Genomic DNA, 17,260 nt, shown 5'->3' with positions numbered 1-17,260 from the left:
ATGCTTAACCTGCTAAGCCAGGCAGGCACCCCCAGTTTCCTATTTTTAACTCAAAGTAGAAGCAACACATTTTAGAACCTCTTGCTCAGCAAGGATCATAGCCAAAATATTAAAGGATAGAAATGTTCCATAGGGTTACACCCAATTATACTAAAAAGCAAAAAAATGATGTGTGAAATGGTGATCTGCTGTGAGGCAGAGTTCAAAGTCCTCAAAGGTCCCATCCCTTTAATTTTCTGAAAATAGAGGCTTTTAAAATATCATGCACATGCACTTAGTGGGGCGAGGCTGTGGGTGGGGGGACAGGAGGATACAGGAACTCTCTGTACTTTCTGCTCAATTTTGCTGTGAATCTTGGGCGCCTGGGTGGCTCAGTTGGTTAAGCGACTGCCTTCGGCTCAGGTCATGATCCTGGAGTCCCTGGATCGAGTCCCACATCGGGCTCCCTGCTCGGCAGGGAGTCTGCTTCGCCCTCTGACCCTCCCCCCTCTCATGTGCTCTCTCTCATTCTCTCTCTCTCAAATAAATAAATAAAAATCTTTAAAAAAAAAAAAAAAAAAAATTTTGCTGTGAATCTAAAACTCTAAAAAAATAACGCTTATCGATTTTTAAGAATCACATGCTTTAAGGGCACCTGTGTGGTGCTGTCGGTTGAGCATCTGACTCTCGGTTTCAGCTCGGGTCGAGATCTCAGGGTCATGAGATCAAGCCCCACTTCAGGTTCCACGCTCAGCACAGAGTCCGCTTGAGAGTCTCTCTCCCTCTGCCCCTCCCACTCGTGCTCTCTCTCTCTCTGAAATAAATAAATAAATCTTTAAAAGAATAAAAATAGGGGTGCCTGCCTGGGTGGCTCAGTCGTTAAGCGTCTGCCTTCGGCTCAGGTAATGGTCCCAGGGTCCTGGGATCGAGCCCCACATCAGGCTCCCTGCTCCGCGGGAAGCCTGCCTCTCCCTCTCCCATTCCCCCTGCTTGTATTCCCTCTCTCGCTGTCTCTTTCTCTCTAAGTAAATAATAAAATATTTTAAAAAATAAATAAAAATCACATACTTCAAAATAAATTGCTTACTTGAGCACAGAAGCCTATCAAAGTCTAACACAAACAAACAGAAACTCAGTCTATTGTAACATACCACTGGCAATCCAAACCGGGTTCAAGTTTTCAAACATCTTATGAAATTGTATGCTGTTCTCAAGTATCTTTTCTCCTTTTTCCTAACTAGAGCTTAATTGCAAAGTTCTGGTGTGGAAGAGCAATCCATGTTTGTACAGAGAATATAGCAGGGAAGCATCAAATGCAACACGTCTGTCCTCATAAAATAGACAGTCACTGTCTCCTTGGTGTTTCCAAAGAAATCATATACATGTTACTGTTTCTTTTTTTTTTTTTTTTTAAAGATTTTATTTATTTATTTGATAGAGACACAGCGAGAGAGGAACACAAGCAGGGGGAGTGGGAGAGGGAGAAGCAGGCTTCCCGCCAAGCAGGGAGCCCGATGTGGGGCTCGATCCCAGAACCCTGGGATCATGACCTGAGCCGAAGGCAGAAGCTTAACGACTGAGCCACCCAGGCGCCCTACATGTTACTGTTTCTTAAGTCATATGCATGCTAATACTACATAGTCGTTCTTAACGTTTCTGGAAAACCATGCTGTTTAGCACAGGAAATTATTATTGCCGTTGTTGTTTTGTTCATTATGTAAGTCAACCACCCAACAGTGAATCAACTCTCTAAAGCTAAGCGCTCGGGATGTCGGCACGCAGCCTTCCAGAGGGAAGCCCTCCACATTGCCGTAATTCACAAAGGACAGTCGGCTTGCCTAAACTTATCCTTTACATTTAGGAAACTTTGTGGGTTCCTGTCTTCCCCAGGGGATTTTTATTACTTGTTTATGCAAACAGCAGATTGCATAAGAGCCTTGCTGGCTTTTTTTTTTTTTTTTTTTAAGGGATTTCGTAGTTTCCTGGTAAGCACTCAGTCACCAGTTTCATCACCCTGACATGACATAAAGGCGGGAGCTGAACCTCGCGTTCGCCACTCAGACACACACCTCTTTCCTTGAGCACTCGCTAGGACCGACTCGTTCCACTCATGAGCCTACACCAGCAGCAGAATCATTTTCTGGAAATAGACAAGAAAAACTGCTGTGTGTTCCGGGATGACTTCATAGCCAACGTGCTGCCGACGGTGTTGGGGCTGGAGTTTGTGTTTGGGCTCCTGGGCAATGGCCTTGCCCTGTGGATTTTCTGCTTTCACCTCAAGTCCTGGAAATCCAGCCGGATTTTCCTGTTCAACTTGGCTGTGGCTGACTTTCTCCTGATCATCTGCCTGCCGTTCTTGACGGACAACTACGTGAGGAAGTGGGACTGGAGGTTCGGGGACATCCCTTGCCGGGTGATGCTGTTCATGCTGGCCATGAACCGCCAGGGCAGTATCATCTTCCTCACGGTGGTGGCTGTGGACAGGTACTTCCGGGTGGTCCATCCTCACCATGCTCTGAACAAGATCTCGAATCGGACAGCGGCCATTATATCCTGCCTCTTGTGGGGTGTCACCATCGGCCTGACGGGTCACCTCCTATACAAACAAATGTTGATCAAGAACCAAGATGCGAATTTATGCAGCAGCTTTAGCATCTGCCATACCTTCAGGTGGCATGATGCCATGTTCCTCCTGGAGTTCATCCTGCCCCTGGGCATCATCCTGTTCTGCTCGGCCAGAATCATCTGGAGTCTGCGCCAGCGACAAATGGACAGACATGCCAAGATCAAGAGGGCCATCAACTTCATCATGGTGGTGGCCATCGTCTTCATCATCTGTTTCCTGCCCAGCGTGGCTGTGCGCGTACGCATTTTCTGGCTCTTGCACACCGTGGGCACGAGGAACTGTGACGTCTATCGCTCGGTTGATCTGGCGTTTTTCATCACCCTTAGCTTCACCTACATGAACAGCATGCTGGACCCTTTGGTGTACTACTTCTCCAGCCCATCTTTTCCCAACTTCTTCTCCACCCTGATCAACCGCTACCTGTGGAAGAAGACGCCACAACAGCCAGATAATAACCAGAGCACAAGCATGGAGCTCACGGGGGATCTGAGCGCTACCAGGAGTGTGCCAGACAATTTGGTGGCCCATGCCGGTGAGCCATGGAACCCGTCTTATCCGACCCCAGCTTCTCGCTAAATACCCGAGCCAAGAAGTGAGATTATCACCAAGAACCAAGGTCTCTGGGGAAAGAGTTTGGCTGGGTGCACAGAGTACCATCATGAGACGTGACCTGTGGTTTCCTGGAATTTCCAGATTCGGAGAATCAGATTTAGAGAAGGAGTGCGGCAGAGTGGGCTGCCCGGTTGTCGAGCGTCACCAGAGGACTCTTGGGGGGAACAGAGAGTAAAGCTTCTGAAACTTCTGCTCAGTCTCTGGCACTCACAGAACCGAAGACGGCCAAACTGTCCACACTTCTGCCGAGCAGAGCCGGAGCCAGGGAGACGCCCGTGAGCACCTGTGATTCACTGGCCTCTTTCCCTCACCTGCCTGAGGCGGGGGTGGCTCTCAGCTCCTGAGGGCGATACCCAGTCCGTGGGGCTCTAGCCGGGATGAGGAAAGCTAAGTGGTTGGAGGGGAGTTATGGCCCCTGGGCGGAGGCCAGGAATCATTAAAGAAGCCAGTAGGTCACCCACATTCCAAGGGACCGATTCATCTTTCAGCCAAGCTTTAGCAGAAAAGCACCGGGCAGAGAGACTCACCGGTAGGGGTGAGAGAGGGATTAGCCAGGGCGGGACTGAGCAAAACAGTCTTACTGAGAGAAAGAAAAGGCATTTGTGCGGCGACCTGCGCCTAATCCATTCCTCTCCTGTTGACACTAACTGGAAGGCTGAGGGTTAGAGGCTTCAGAGAAGACAGCTGCTTCCCACCTCTGTTTGGTTTTGTCGTTAAAAGGGAAATGCTGCCCAGTGGTTAGAGGGAGAAAGTTCCTCCTGGTTTGTTTGCTTGTGTTCCTGTCCTTATAAGAAATCTACCACTTCAATAAATTTTGATGTGAGACGCACAGTCTGGTGTTTGCATGTGTCTGGGTGATGGTTCACAGAAAGGGACTTCTTACTTAAGCGGAGACCTTTATGGGTTGTTAACTGTGTCCCGACGGAAAATACCAAATACTGTCAAGTAAGGAAAGGAGGCAGACGCTGAGCTTCATCAAGAGAGAGTTAAGTAGGGGCGCCTGGGTGGCTCAGTCGTTAAGCGTCTGCCTTCGGCTCAGGGCATGATCCCAGGGTCCTGGGATCGAGCCCCGCATCGGGCTCTCTGCTCCGCGGGAGGCCTGCTTCTCCCTCTCCCACTCCCCCTGCTTGTGTTCCCTCTCTCGCTGTGTCTCTCTCTGTCGAATAAATAAATAAAAATCTTTAAAAAAAAAAAAAAAAAGAGAGAGTTAAGTAAAAAATACACCTGCATTAGGACGAGGATGAGGAAGGGCTGGGAATAAGTAAAAATCATTTAATTTGGAAGGTGGTGCAAATAGGGTTGCAGGTGCCCTGTACATTCTATTTAGGGTTAGGTGAATATTGCTGTGACTATTTGTGTATTAAAAAAGGAATCGGGACAGACCGGGGTGTTTGCAGAGGAGGGAGGGAGAAGAAAGAATTTCCTATGGAACAGTTTCTGTTCCCAGTTCTGGGATGGAAAGGAAATGTACTGGTTTGAGTCTGTGATCAGTCCAAGTTTCTGTTACGCTTTCATCCCCAGCCTGTCCCTCCTTGATTCTTTAGCAAGATGCGGCTTGCTTTGCCATCCTGACTCAGATACAGATAAGAAAGGGAGAGACTCAGACTCCAAGCCAGAGTTTAAATGGCAATAAATGAAGAACAGACAGACGTTCTCATATTGAAGTGCTTTCGGAGCGCTTTGCTTGCCCGGTTCTCCCGTTGATTCCTAGAAGTAGAAAGTTAAAGCAGAGATCACCTCAAAGAGGAAGAAGTGGCAGAGATGAGCTCAGAGGAAAGGAGTACGTTCCCCCAGTCTCCCATGCATGAGTCAGCAGCGAGCCTGGCTGGGAAACTCAGACCAGTTCAGCACTAACTCACATTCGTCCGTTTGCTCAGGAGTTCCATCAGCTTTCATTTATTTATTTTTAAAGCAGGCTCTACGTCCAAGGTGGGGCTTGCATTCACGACCCTGAGATCAAGAGTTGCATGTTCTACTGACCGAAACAGCCAGGGGCCCTTCCATCAGCTTTTAGGTATTAAGTGCCAATGATGTGTCAGATGCTGCTCTGGGTGGTTGGTGGAAATAGAACAAGGAACAAGGGGGGACGCCTGGGTGGCTCAGTCGGTTAAGCATCTACCTTTGGCTCAAGGCACGATCTCGGGGTCCTGGGATCGAGCCCGGCGTCAGGCTCCCTGCTCAGTGGGGAGTCTGCTTCTCCCTTTCCCTCTGCCCCTCCCTACCACTCATCTTCGCTCTCTGTCTCTCACACACTCTCTCTCAAGTAAATATTTAAAAAAAAAAGAAATAAAAATCTTTAAAAAGAATTAAATCACAATTTGTCATGTCTATAAAATAAGAACATCATCATCATCATCCTTGATCATCAATAATATTTATTAAAGAGAGGAGTCTCCTACTAAATATTTCTGTTTCCCTGTCCAGAGGAATGCCAATATTAATGTAACCTGGCTGGCTCCGTCAGAAGAGCACGCGGCTCTTGATCTCAGGGTCATGAGTTCAAGCCCCACGTTAGGCATAGAACTTACATAAAAATTAATTAATTAATTAATTAATTAATTTATAAAATGAGAGCAAGTAATGTTATTCTGGACTAAACCAATGATGTGTTCCATCCAGTCTCACACTGTGGTCCTGTCACATATGTGTCCTGTCTCTATGCTGGAAGGGGCAGTTATTTGTTTTTAAGATTTAATTTTTTTAAGTGATCTCAACACCCAACATGGGGTTTGAACTCACAACCCCAAGATCAACAGTCACATGCTCTACCGACTGAACCAGCCAGGTGCCCCTGGATGGGGCAGTTATAATCATATATGCATTGATTTTCCATTTCTTCCTCTTTATTTTGGAGGGTACCAGTTTGGGGGCTATGAGTTCTATGAGTTTATTATATAAAAAGTAGGACCTCAGGGCGCCTGGGTGGCTCAGTCGTTAAGCGTCTGCCTTCGGCTCAGATCATGGTCCCGGGGTCCTGGGATCAAGCCCCGCATCAGGCTCCCTGCTCTGCGGGGGGCCTGCTTCTCCCTCTCCCACTCCCCCTGCTTGTGTTCCTGCTCTCGCTGTCAAATAAATAAATAAATAAATAAATAAATCTTTAAAAAAAAAAAAAGTAGGACCTCATTTTAACTGCTCCCAAACAATCTCTTCCAAACTTGAAGAGATTACCCCTAAGTCTAGAACCATAAAATTGGGGCTTTAAACTCATGTTTCTTTCTTTCTTTTTTTTTTTTTTAAAGATTTTATTTATTTATTTGCCAGAGAGAGAGACACAGCGAGAGAGGGAACACAAGCAGGGGGAGTGGGAGAGGGAGAAGCAGGCTTCCCGCGGAGCAGGGAGCCCGATGCGGGGCTCGATCCCAGGACCCCGGGATCATGACCTGAGCCGAAGGCAGACGCTTAACGACTGAGCCACCCAGGCGCCCCTCATGTTTGTTTCTGATTTGATGAACTCCCTTACCTTTCCAAATTTATTAGTCTACCTGACCCACAGTGCCTTGCCTGAAGAGAGGGATCTAACTCACACCTAGGATTCTGGTCCTTAATGCACCTTGTAGTTTCATTTTCAACATATTTCCTGATTACGATCTGTCACTCTGTTGGCCGTCCCACTTACAACAAGCAGCTGTCTTCCCAAATGGTCCTGACTCCTTTCTTCCCCCATTTGGCTTCTGTAATCAGAATTTTGCTGAGGAATTGGTTATCCGTGGTACCCTGGCCTGTGGTGGCATTTCCTTGGGTCACTAAGTATCAGAAATGGATCATTTAACAACCAAATTGGGCCATGGATCATCTCCTACTCCCCCTATCTTTTGGTTTGAATTGGGAACTTCTTCAAAGCAGAACTGGAATTTTGATGAAATTCTTTGACAATTGACGCTGGGCTGCTCGTGTTACCAGCCAAGTTCCTGAGAAGGAAATTCCTTTTTTTTTTTTTTTTTTTTTTTCCTCATTGTAGTAAGAAGATGCCTTATTATAATTGTTCAACTCAAGGTCCTCATAAATGCAAGTATCTGAAACACACTTCAAATTAGCTTAAGCAAAAAATGAAAAATCAAAAGTGAGGAAAGATACTGGCGTATCTCACAGAAACTGAGAGAGAGTTAAAGCAGGGTCAGGCAGCACTAGGGGACAAGCTCACAAGCCTTCGTCCTGCTCTTAGCCGTGAACCTGACTTAACCTCTCCATACCTGTGTCTCTCCAGTCAGACTCTCACACGAGAGAATCTGACTGGTCCCAAACCACTCTCTATGAAAGAGTGATGAAGTCATGAAGATTCACACAACAGTGATGAAAGGGTATTTTAAAATTACTGTTTGGGGGGCATCTGGGTGGCTCAGTCGTTAAACCTCTGCCTTCGGCTCAGGTCATGATCCCAGGGTCCTGGGATCGAGCCCCGCATCAGGCTCCCTGCTCCGAGGGAAGCCTGCTTCTCTCTCTCCCACTCCCCCTGCTTGTGTTCCCTCTCTCGTTGTGTGTCTCTCTCTGTCAAATAAATAAATAAAATCTTTAAAAAAAAATAAAATAAAATTACTGTTTGGGTAAAGACATGCTCTCTGCCAGGTGTTCCTCAGATAACATTCCAGATCACTTTCCATGCCACTCATACACAGCATGTTTGGACTTTTTTTCAGTGGATCTCAGTTCTCTTCCTGCCATGTTATAAGACAGTCGTCCCAAAAGAATGGAAAAGTAATCAGTCGACCTTTGGAAGCCACACAGTTCACGTGCCCCAAACCCATTTGGATGTGGACCTCCAGATGTGAGTTCTAGAGCCCTTCAGAAGGTCTTCCTGGAGAATTAAAGTCTTTGTAATTTTATATATTGCTTCATAAATTTGGGGCAAAGAAACACTCTTCAGCAGGCTTAGCTGCAGGAATACCTAGCCATGACGTTCTGTTCACTAAGTTTTGTGTCTTCTACGACAAATGAAACATGACTATTTTGCAACTGGTGTTGTTGCTATTCTCTTGGAGCTCAAATTTAAGATTTGGCCACCTTGTCTCTTTAGGGCATTACAAATATCAGGCTTGACCTATAGTCCACAATCCCACGGCCCTGGCAAATGAAAGGCAAGCACTTCTATGCTCTTAACAAATATTGATATACTCAGTGTTCTGGCCACACCCACAGAGGGATTTACAACCATCAGCAGGTATTGGGAAAGGTACATGACGTTCCCTATACAATCGAAAAGAAGAAAAAGTGAGTTGACCTACTGATGTCATGAGGTTGAAAAACTGGGTTCCTTTTCAACATGTTTACAAAATATCCCTCCTCTTGATTATGATACTTGAATAAGAAAATGGTACTGATAATCTGCTTTTTTTTTTAAATTAAAAACATTTTTTTAAGTAATCTCTATACCCAACATGGGGCTCAAACTCACAACCCTGAGCTCAAGAGTCCCATGCTCTAGGGACTGAGCCTGCCAGGCTCCCCTGCTTTTGGTTCTCATAAAGCAACATGAGGCAAAGACAGACCCACAATAAGAGAAACATTGCTTTCATCAGCATCATCATTTGATTGCCACCAGTATATCTAAGATTTACTCACCTGTCAGACACTGAGTGAAGTATTTTATGTGGGTAATCTCACTTCATCCTCCCAATAACTTCATAGGGGGGTGCTATTTCCATTTCGCAGGTAAGGAACTGAGGCTCAGGGAGTTTGAATAGTTTGCCTGAAGTCAACAGTCTATGAGTGAGGGACCAAGAGAACAGAGGCCAGATGTCTGACTCCAGAGTCTTTAAAGTTCTGAAAAAATGCAAAATAAGAGATAAGCAATGTGAACTGAAGAAGGTAGGGTGAATACCTTGACACATTTGGGGTCAATATTCCCAGAACTTTCCAGGCTGCCCAACAACTTAGGCACCCAGGCACCTCCCAGGTCCAAGCGGAGATCATGTACTTAAGCTGCCCAGCACAGTACCTTGCGCGTGGAAGGTGCTCTAGATATCAGTTTCTGTTCTCAAAGCTAATTAGTGATTGGCCCCTTCCTTCCTTTTTGAAGGCCCTTCTTGTCTTTCTAAAGAAGCTACCATTTCATAAGGAGGCAGATCAAGGATATTCACTGTAACATCATTTGTAATAGTGAAAGAAAAAACAAAAAAAGGAAAAAAGAGGAAACAACCTAGGTGTCCATTAGTAAGGGAAGAGATACATAGGGATACAGGCTCCCAGTGGAATACTAAGTAGCAGTGAAAAAAAAAGAACCAGAGGTACTTGTATCAGTAGGACTGAATCTTGAGCATAATATCTAAAGCAAAAACCAAGTTGTCAAAAGATACATTCAGGGGTGCCTGGGTGTATCGACTCAGGTCATGATCCCAGAGTCCTGGGATTGAGCCCCTCATCAGGCTCCCTACTCAGCGGGGAGTCTGCTCCTCCCTCTCCCTCTGCCCCTCCCCCTGCACCTGCTTTCTCAAATAAATAAATAAATAAATAAAATCTTTTAAAAAAGATACATTCAATATGATAACATGTAAATGTTTAAAACATGCTAAACAAAATAACATGGTTTTGGGAAGCATCAATATATAAGAAAACAAAAATCTCAGGTGAGAAGAATGCACAGTAACTACAGGATATAGATTACTTCTGTGGCTGGAGGGAGGGACATGGATGGAAGGTGGTCTCAACTCTATCTGCAATGCTTTTACTTCATTTTAAAGATTTTATTTATTTATTTGAGAGAGGGAGAGAGTGTGTATGCGTGAGCAGGGGGAGGAACAGAGAGAGAGAGAAAATCTTAAGCAGACTATGCACTGACGGTCAAGTCCAACATGGCTCAATCTCACCACCCTGAGATCATGACCTGAGCCAAAATCAATAGCCAGATGCTTAACCAACTGAGCCACTCAGGCACCCTGCTTTTACTTCTTTTTTTTTTTTTTTTGGTATTTAATTTTTTTTATTATGTTATGTTAATCACCATACATTACATCATTAGTTTTTGATGTAGCGTTCCATGATTCATTGTTTTCGTTTAATACCCAGTGCTTCATGCAGTATGTGCCCTCCTTAATACCCATCACCAGGCTAACCCATCCCCCCACGCCCCTCCCCTCTAGAACCCTCAGTTTGTTTTTTAGAGTCCATAGTCTCTCATGGTTTCTCTCCCCCTACTTCATTTTAAAAGAAGGATCTGAGGGGCTCCTGGGTGGCTCTGTCAGTTAAGCATCTGCCTAGGGCTTGCAAGAGTCATGATCCTGGGGTCCTGGGATCGAGCCCCACATTGGGCTCCCTGCTCGGCGGGAAGCCTGCTTCTCCCTCTCCCACTCCCTGCTTGTGCTCCTGCTCTCGCTATCTCTCTCTCTGTCAAATAAGTAAATAAAATCTTTAAAAAATAATAATAATAATAAACAAACAAACAAGGATCTGCAAATGTCCCTCAGTAGGTGAATGGTTAAACAAAGTGTGGTGCGTCCGTACCATGGAATGTTACATAGCAATAAAAAGGAACAGACTATTTTTTTTTTTTTTTTTTAAAGATTTTATTTATTTGACAGAGAGAGACACAGCGAGAGAGGGAACACAAGCAGGGGGAGTGGGAGAGGGAGAAGCAGGCTTCCCGCTGAGCAGGGAGCCCGATGCGGGGCTCGATCCCAGGACCCTGGGATCATGATCATGACCTGAGCCGAAGGCAGACGCTCAACGACTGAGCCACCCAGGCGCCCCAAGGAACAGACTATTGATTCACACATCAACTTGGGTGGATCTCAAGGACATTATACTGAGTGGGGAGAAAAAGGCCAATCTTAAAAAGTTACATACTGTAGGGGCGCCTGGGTGGCTCAGATGGTTAAGCGTCTGCCTTCGGCTCAGGTCATGATCCCAGGATCCTGGGATCGAGCCCCACATCGGGCTCCTGGCTTGGTGGGGAGTCTGCTTCTCCCTCTCCCTCTGCCTCTCCCCCTGCTCACGGTCTCTCTCTCTATCTCTGTGTCTCAAATGAATAAATAAAATCTTAAAAAAAAATTACATACTGTACAATTCCATTTACGTAACATTCTTAAAATGATAAAATTATAAAGAAGAACAGATCAGTGGTTGCTAGAAGTTAGGGAAAGGGCGATAGGCCTGGTAGAGCGTGAGGATGTTTCTTTAGGGTGAGAGCCATTTGTATCCTGAACATGGTGGTGGTTATACAAAATCTATGTATGTCTGGGGCACCTGGGTGGCTCAGTCTGTTAAGTGTCTGACTCTTGATCTCAGCTTGGGTCTGAGAGAGCAAGAGAGCACAAGCAAGGGGAGCAGCAGAGGGAGAAGGAGAAGCAGGCTCCCTGCTGAGCAGGGAGCCCAATGTGGGGCTGGATCCCAGGATCCCGAGATCATGACCTGAGCCACAGGCAGACGCTTAACCAACTGAGCCACCCAGGCGCCCCTGAATTTTTATTCTTTATGAGCATTAGGGTATATGTACACACACGTGTGCATGCTTAGGTCAACTGACGACTTCAGCTACCACCCAATCTGTTGATGAGGCCCCCATCTGACCAGATTCAGCTTATCCTCCACCTTCTTTTGCATCCCTGCCCCCAGATGCCCTTTATGTTTTAAAGATTTTATGGCTAGCCACTTGGGAAACAGATAAAAGATAACCAAAAATAAGCTTGTTTATAAAAAAAGTAATTAAGATTAAAAACTCTCACAAAACAACCATGGAAAACTTTATGCTGACTGGAAGAAGCCGGACAAAAAAGGCCCACATAGTGTATGATTCCATTTATATGAAATGTCCAGAACAGGTAAATCCACAGAGACAGAAGGTAGAATGGTGTGGTGGCTGCCAGGGGCTGGGGGAGGGGAGAATGGGGAGCGACTGCTAACCGGTGTGGGGTCTCCTTTTGGGGTGATGAAAATGTTTGGGAACTAGACAGAGGTGTGCTGTGCAGCATTGAATGTACTAAATGCCACCACATGGTTACGTTATGTGAATTTCACCTGACTGAAACTAACAAAAAATGGGTGGGAGCAGAATCTGTAGAGTAACTGTCCCTGCTTCTAGTTCATCCTCGCTCCTATCCCTCACTTCTCCATCTGTCCCTGGTTCTGTCCTGTGTCAGGCAAGACCTCTGCCCCAGAGACACTGAAGAGGAAGTTAGGGCAGGATATTAAGTATGAGCCAGAATCTATTGTGATTGCTGGTAACCTCTAGATTGGGTGATTCTCATGTAACCGTTTTCCTTACTCTTGCAACCCCTTGGAGTGCGACATGAAGCCAGAGCATCTGACTGAACTGCTTTGTTGAAATCCTAACCCCCAGCACCTTCGAATGTGACAGTATTTGGAGATAGGTTCTTTAAAGGGGTAATTAAGTTAAAATGAGGTCATTAGGATGTGCCGAATCCCACAGGGCTGGTGTCCTTATAAGAAGAGGAGGTTAGGACAAGACACACACACAGAGGGAATTCCGTGTGAGGATGCAGGGAGGACACAGCCGTCTATAAACCAAGGAGAGAGGCCTCAGAGGAAACACCACCATCACCGTGTTGACCTTGGACTTGTGGCCTCCAGGACTGTGAGAGCTAAATTCTTGTTTAAGCCCCCAGTCTGTGGCCCTTTTGTCATGGTGGCCCTCGCAGACTCACAGGGTCTGATCACCCTTCTTACATGCCTCAGGCAGCCAGTGGTTCCAGAGCTCAGCTGGAACGCCCTATGTGTTTATTTAAAACTACTTATCTCCTATAAATCTGAAGAGAATTTGACATAAGGCCTGCCGTGCTACACAGCAGAGAAATTCAACTTTAGAGAAAGTAGACCAACACTAAGGACAGGTTGACTTTTCATAGGCAAACAGTGCCCAACTGCTTCTCTCTCTTCCTCTACCTTTTGTTTGATGATGGAAACCGATCTCAGAATTTATTAAAACACATATTTTTTTTTAAAGATTTTATTTATTTGTTTGACAGAGAGAGACACAGCGAGAGAGGGAACACAAGCAGGGCGAGTGGGAGAGGGAGAAGCAGGCTTCCCGCGGAGCAGGGAGCCCGATGCTGGGCTCCATCCCAGGACCCTGGGATCATGACCTGAGCCGAAGGCAGACGCTTAACGACTGAGCCCCTCAGTCATGCTTTTAAAAATATGTATCTTGGGGCGCCTGGCTGGCTCAGTCGGTAGAGCATGGGACTCTTGATCTCGGGGTCGTGAGTTCAAGTGCCATGTTGGGTGTAGAGCTTACATTAAGATATATATATATATCGTAACAAAATTACTAAAATTATTATAGTCAATCCAAAAAAAAAAGCCTTCCTCAATATTCTTATCCACTGTTATTTCTAACAAAAAATATTCACATAAAGCTCCTAATGATTATTTTCATAAAACAAAAAATTGAATTATATCTCTTTTCCTGCTTCAGAAACCTTCAATTATCAGTAGAATAAAATTCAAACTCAGCATGGCCTTTCCCTGCCGGGCTGCGTGGTTACCCGCACAGTATGGCGGACGTGAAGGAGAATGGCCTTTGGAATCAGGATGAAATTTCAGTTTTACCACCCACCGGCCAGGTGCCCGGGACAAAGAGAATGAAAGAGGCCGAGGACCTTTCCAGCTTTTGCAGCTCCCGATTTATTTTCTTACTGAGATATAGTTCACATACTATAAAATTCACTTTTTTTTTTTTTTAAGGCTACTTATTTTTATCTTGTGCTGGACACTTTCTGACATTCAGACACATGCCTAGAAGGGCTGAGAGGGTCCCAGACAAGCAGGGCACACAAATCTGAATTGACGTCAACGCCTCTGTGTCTTTCCCACTGAGGGCTCAGCCAGCGCTTTCCTGCACTTCTCGACTGCCCAGGGGTCAGTCCTTTATTAATGATAGAGTGAAATGAAGACAGGATTGAGGAGAACCAACCGACTGAGGGAAGCCAGAGAAACCCCTGAGAGAGATGGCCCTGTGATTCTGGCAGCCGCAAGCAAGTCCCCCGCGGGTGGCCGGGTGTCCTTGGTCAGGGCTGGCTTCCAGACGCACCACCTGGATTCCCAGCCACCCGAGCCATTTTTCAAGAAGCCAGTATACCGTGCAACTCCCAATGACCCTGGCATCAAGCTCTCAACCTTGACCCAGCCCAGGACACCTACCCAAACCGTACTTACACTTGATCTTGGCCAAAAGGCCTAGAAATGATAAATCCACCCTAGTATATTCACAGTGTTGTGCAGCCATCCCCTCTATCTGATTCCAGAACTTCTTCATCATCCACCAAAAAGAGACCCTATACCCTTTAGCAGTCCGGTAGAGTTCCTGAAGCCCCTGACAAACACCAATCTACCATCTCTCTTTATGGTCATGATATATTTTTAAAAATGAAGAAATGCGGGGCGCCTGGGTGGTTCAGTCAGTTGGGCGTCCAACCCTTGATTTTGGCTCAGGTCGTGGTCTTGGCATCATAAGATCAAGCCCCACGTCTGGCTTGTTGTGAAGTCTGCTTGGGGTTCTTTCCTCTCCCTCTGCCCCTCTCCCTGCTCGCTCGTAAATAAATAAATAAATAAATAAATAAATAAATAAATAAAATCTTGAAATTCTTAATACTTTTTTGTTTTTGAAATCTTAATACTTTTGAGAACAGTTTATTGAGATGTAATTCATATAATAGAAAAGTCACCCATTTAAAGTGTGCGGCCCAGGGGCGTCTGTCTGAATTCCTGGCTCGTGGAAACCATCAGAGATAATAAGTAATTACTGTTGCTTTAAGCCGCTATGTTTTGGGGTAATTTGTTAGGTAGCAATAGATAGGGAAAGCAGGCAGAAAATAGTGGATTCTGGGAAGAGCCTCCAGGTCTGTGGGTTCTCCAAGAGGAAGTTTCCCTTGGCTTCCCATGAGCCTTGTGGGTCTTCTCGACTTCCCAGAGCTGAAGTTGAATGAGCTAATCACCCGCAGGACACTTGAGAATGGTACCAATATTTGCTGGCCGTACCACTGACATTTTCCTCTCTCCGGGAGACCTAGTGGAGAGTCCAAACCCAGTGCGGCTTCAACCAGTGGGGTGATGACCTCATACAAACCCAGTGTTTCCATGGGCTTCACTATCTAGGTGTTTCAGTGTAAACAAACTCAATGACATTGGAAAGCGACTTGGTGGTCTGTAAGTTCAAGAAAGCATTATCTCTTTTTTAAGATTTTATTTATTTATTTGACAGAGAGCAGGAGAGACAGTGAGAGAGAGCACAAGCAGGGGGAGCAGCAGAGGGAGAGGGAGAAGCAGAGTCCCTGCTGAGCAGGGATCCCCATGTGGGGCTCGATCCCAGGATCTGGGGATCATGACTTGAGCTGAAGGCAGACACTTAACAGACTGAGCCACCCAGGCGCCACAAGAAATCATTATCTTTAAGGAACAATCTCTCATGAAGCTGCTTGGGTATAATATATGTATTAATATATCTGTATGATACATTATTTTTTGAAAATTCAAATGACCTATTTGGACCACACTCATATGGTTTATGTACTTTAACATCCGTAATCTTACAGATGATTTTTTATATTAAAAATATAATTTATAATCTGATCCCTTTCTTTAAAAAAAGATTTTTTAGGTTTTATTTTTTTAAGATTTATTTGTTTATTTGAGAGAGAGCGAGTGGTGAGAGGGGCAGAGGGAGAGGGAGAGAAAATCCCAAACAGACTCCCCGTTGAGCTCAGAGCCCAATGCGGGGCTCAATCCCACAACCCCAAGACCATGACCCAATACCACGACCCAGGTGAAACCAAGAGTCGGATGCTCAACTGACTGAGCCACCCAAGTGCCCTGATTTTTTAAGTAATCTCTATACCCAACGTGGGGCCTGGACCCCAAGATCAAGAGTTGCACCCTCCACCAACTAAGCCAGCAGGTATCCCTATAATCAGATCCCACATCTTTTTATTGGAAACTGACGCACAGAGAGGCTTAATCAGGGCCTTCTGACTCTAAATGAGGTTAACATTGACTCTGAGAAATCCAAAAGACCAAGAAGAGAGTGAAGATGGGCTGAGCATTCCCTGGCACTGGGCAGCTCAGGGAGATTGTTCCTGGCACACAGCTCCTAAAGCTCTTGTGGTCTCCAGGGATAAGAGCAACTTTTATACGCTAATGAGGTTGACTGGTGGCTGAGGACCCCTCCAGCTCTTTGGGATGGGGAGCTGATTGTCAAAAAGACCAAGACATGATTGGAGGGTTGGAACTTTTAGCTCCCTCCCCCAACATATCTCCCCCAACTTCTGGGGAGACTGGAGGATAATCACCAATGGCCAATGATGTAGTCAGTCATGTCTCTGTAATGAAATCCCCATAAAAACCCCTAAACAGGGGCACCTGGGTGGCTCAGTAGCTTAAGCGGTTAAGCGCCTGCTGTCAGCTCAGGTCACGATCCCAGAGTCCCAGGATCCAGCCCCGCATCAGGATCCCCTCTCAGCGGGGGTCTGCTTCTCCCTCTGACCCTTCCCGCTTTCATGCTCTCTCTCTCTCTCAAATAAATAAATAAAATCTTAAAAAAAAAAAAAACAACCCTAAACAATGAGGTCCAGAGAGCTTCTGGGTCATAAAGCATCCGTATGCTGGGACACTGGTACACCCTAACTTCACAGGAATAGAAGCTTCTCTGCTCTAGACCCTTGCAGACCTCATCTATGTACCTCTTCATCTGGCTGTTCATTTATATCCTTTATAATATCCTTTCTAATAAGCCAGTAATAATAAGTAACTCACTTACCTGAGTTCTGTGAGCCATTCTAGCAGATTGCCCAACATGAGAAAGGGCCACAGAAGCCGCTGATTCAGAGCTGATTGGTCAGGAGGACAGGTCGCAATGTGGGACTTGCAGCTGGTATCCGAACTGTCAGGACAGTCGTGTGGGACTGAGCCCTGAACTTGTGGGGTCTGATGCTAACTGCAGGGACTTAGTGTCAGAAGGAGCTGAATTCTAGGACACCCACCCAGAGAGCTGGAGAATCGGTTAGTATGGAGAAAAAACCCACACATTTGTCAGAAGTGTTGTGAGTAAAAGCAGATCACTCATACAGAGGAACAGAGGCTCTTTGTCAGCTTGCACAATGT

At 45.8% G+C, this 17,260-nt stretch overlaps 1 protein-coding gene and 1 long non-coding RNA gene across 2 annotated transcripts; one reads left to right on the top strand and one right to left on the bottom strand.

Moving 5' to 3' along the window:
- The first annotated feature begins 1,972 nt into the window (after positions 1-1,972).
- On the top strand, positions 1,973-4,048 carry LOC118523530 (hydroxycarboxylic acid receptor 2). Its single transcript, XM_036073130.2, has one exon. The coding sequence runs from the start codon at positions 2,090-2,092 to the stop codon at positions 3,179-3,181; it is 1,092 nt and encodes a 363-aa protein (XP_035929023.1). The 5' UTR covers positions 1,973-2,089; the 3' UTR covers positions 3,182-4,048.
- Positions 4,049-4,218: 170 nt separating this feature from the next.
- LOC118523536 (uncharacterized) lies at positions 4,219-17,241 on the bottom strand. The gene is made up of 3 exons (XR_013443543.1): positions 16,917-17,241; positions 8,774-8,974; positions 4,219-4,924 (listed from the first exon to the last, which is right to left on the bottom strand). It is a non-coding gene; the product is annotated as an uncharacterized LOC118523536 (long non-coding RNA).
- Between the last annotated feature and the right edge of the window lie 19 nt (positions 17,242-17,260).

Source organism: Halichoerus grypus, chromosome 13, assembly GCF_964656455.1.
Source record: "Halichoerus grypus chromosome 13, mHalGry1.hap1.1, whole genome shotgun sequence".
Lineage (NCBI taxonomy): Eukaryota > Metazoa > Chordata > Mammalia > Carnivora > Phocidae > Halichoerus > Halichoerus grypus.
Note: the sequence above shows the minus strand (reverse complement) of the source record. Positions and strands in the feature narration are given on the sequence as shown.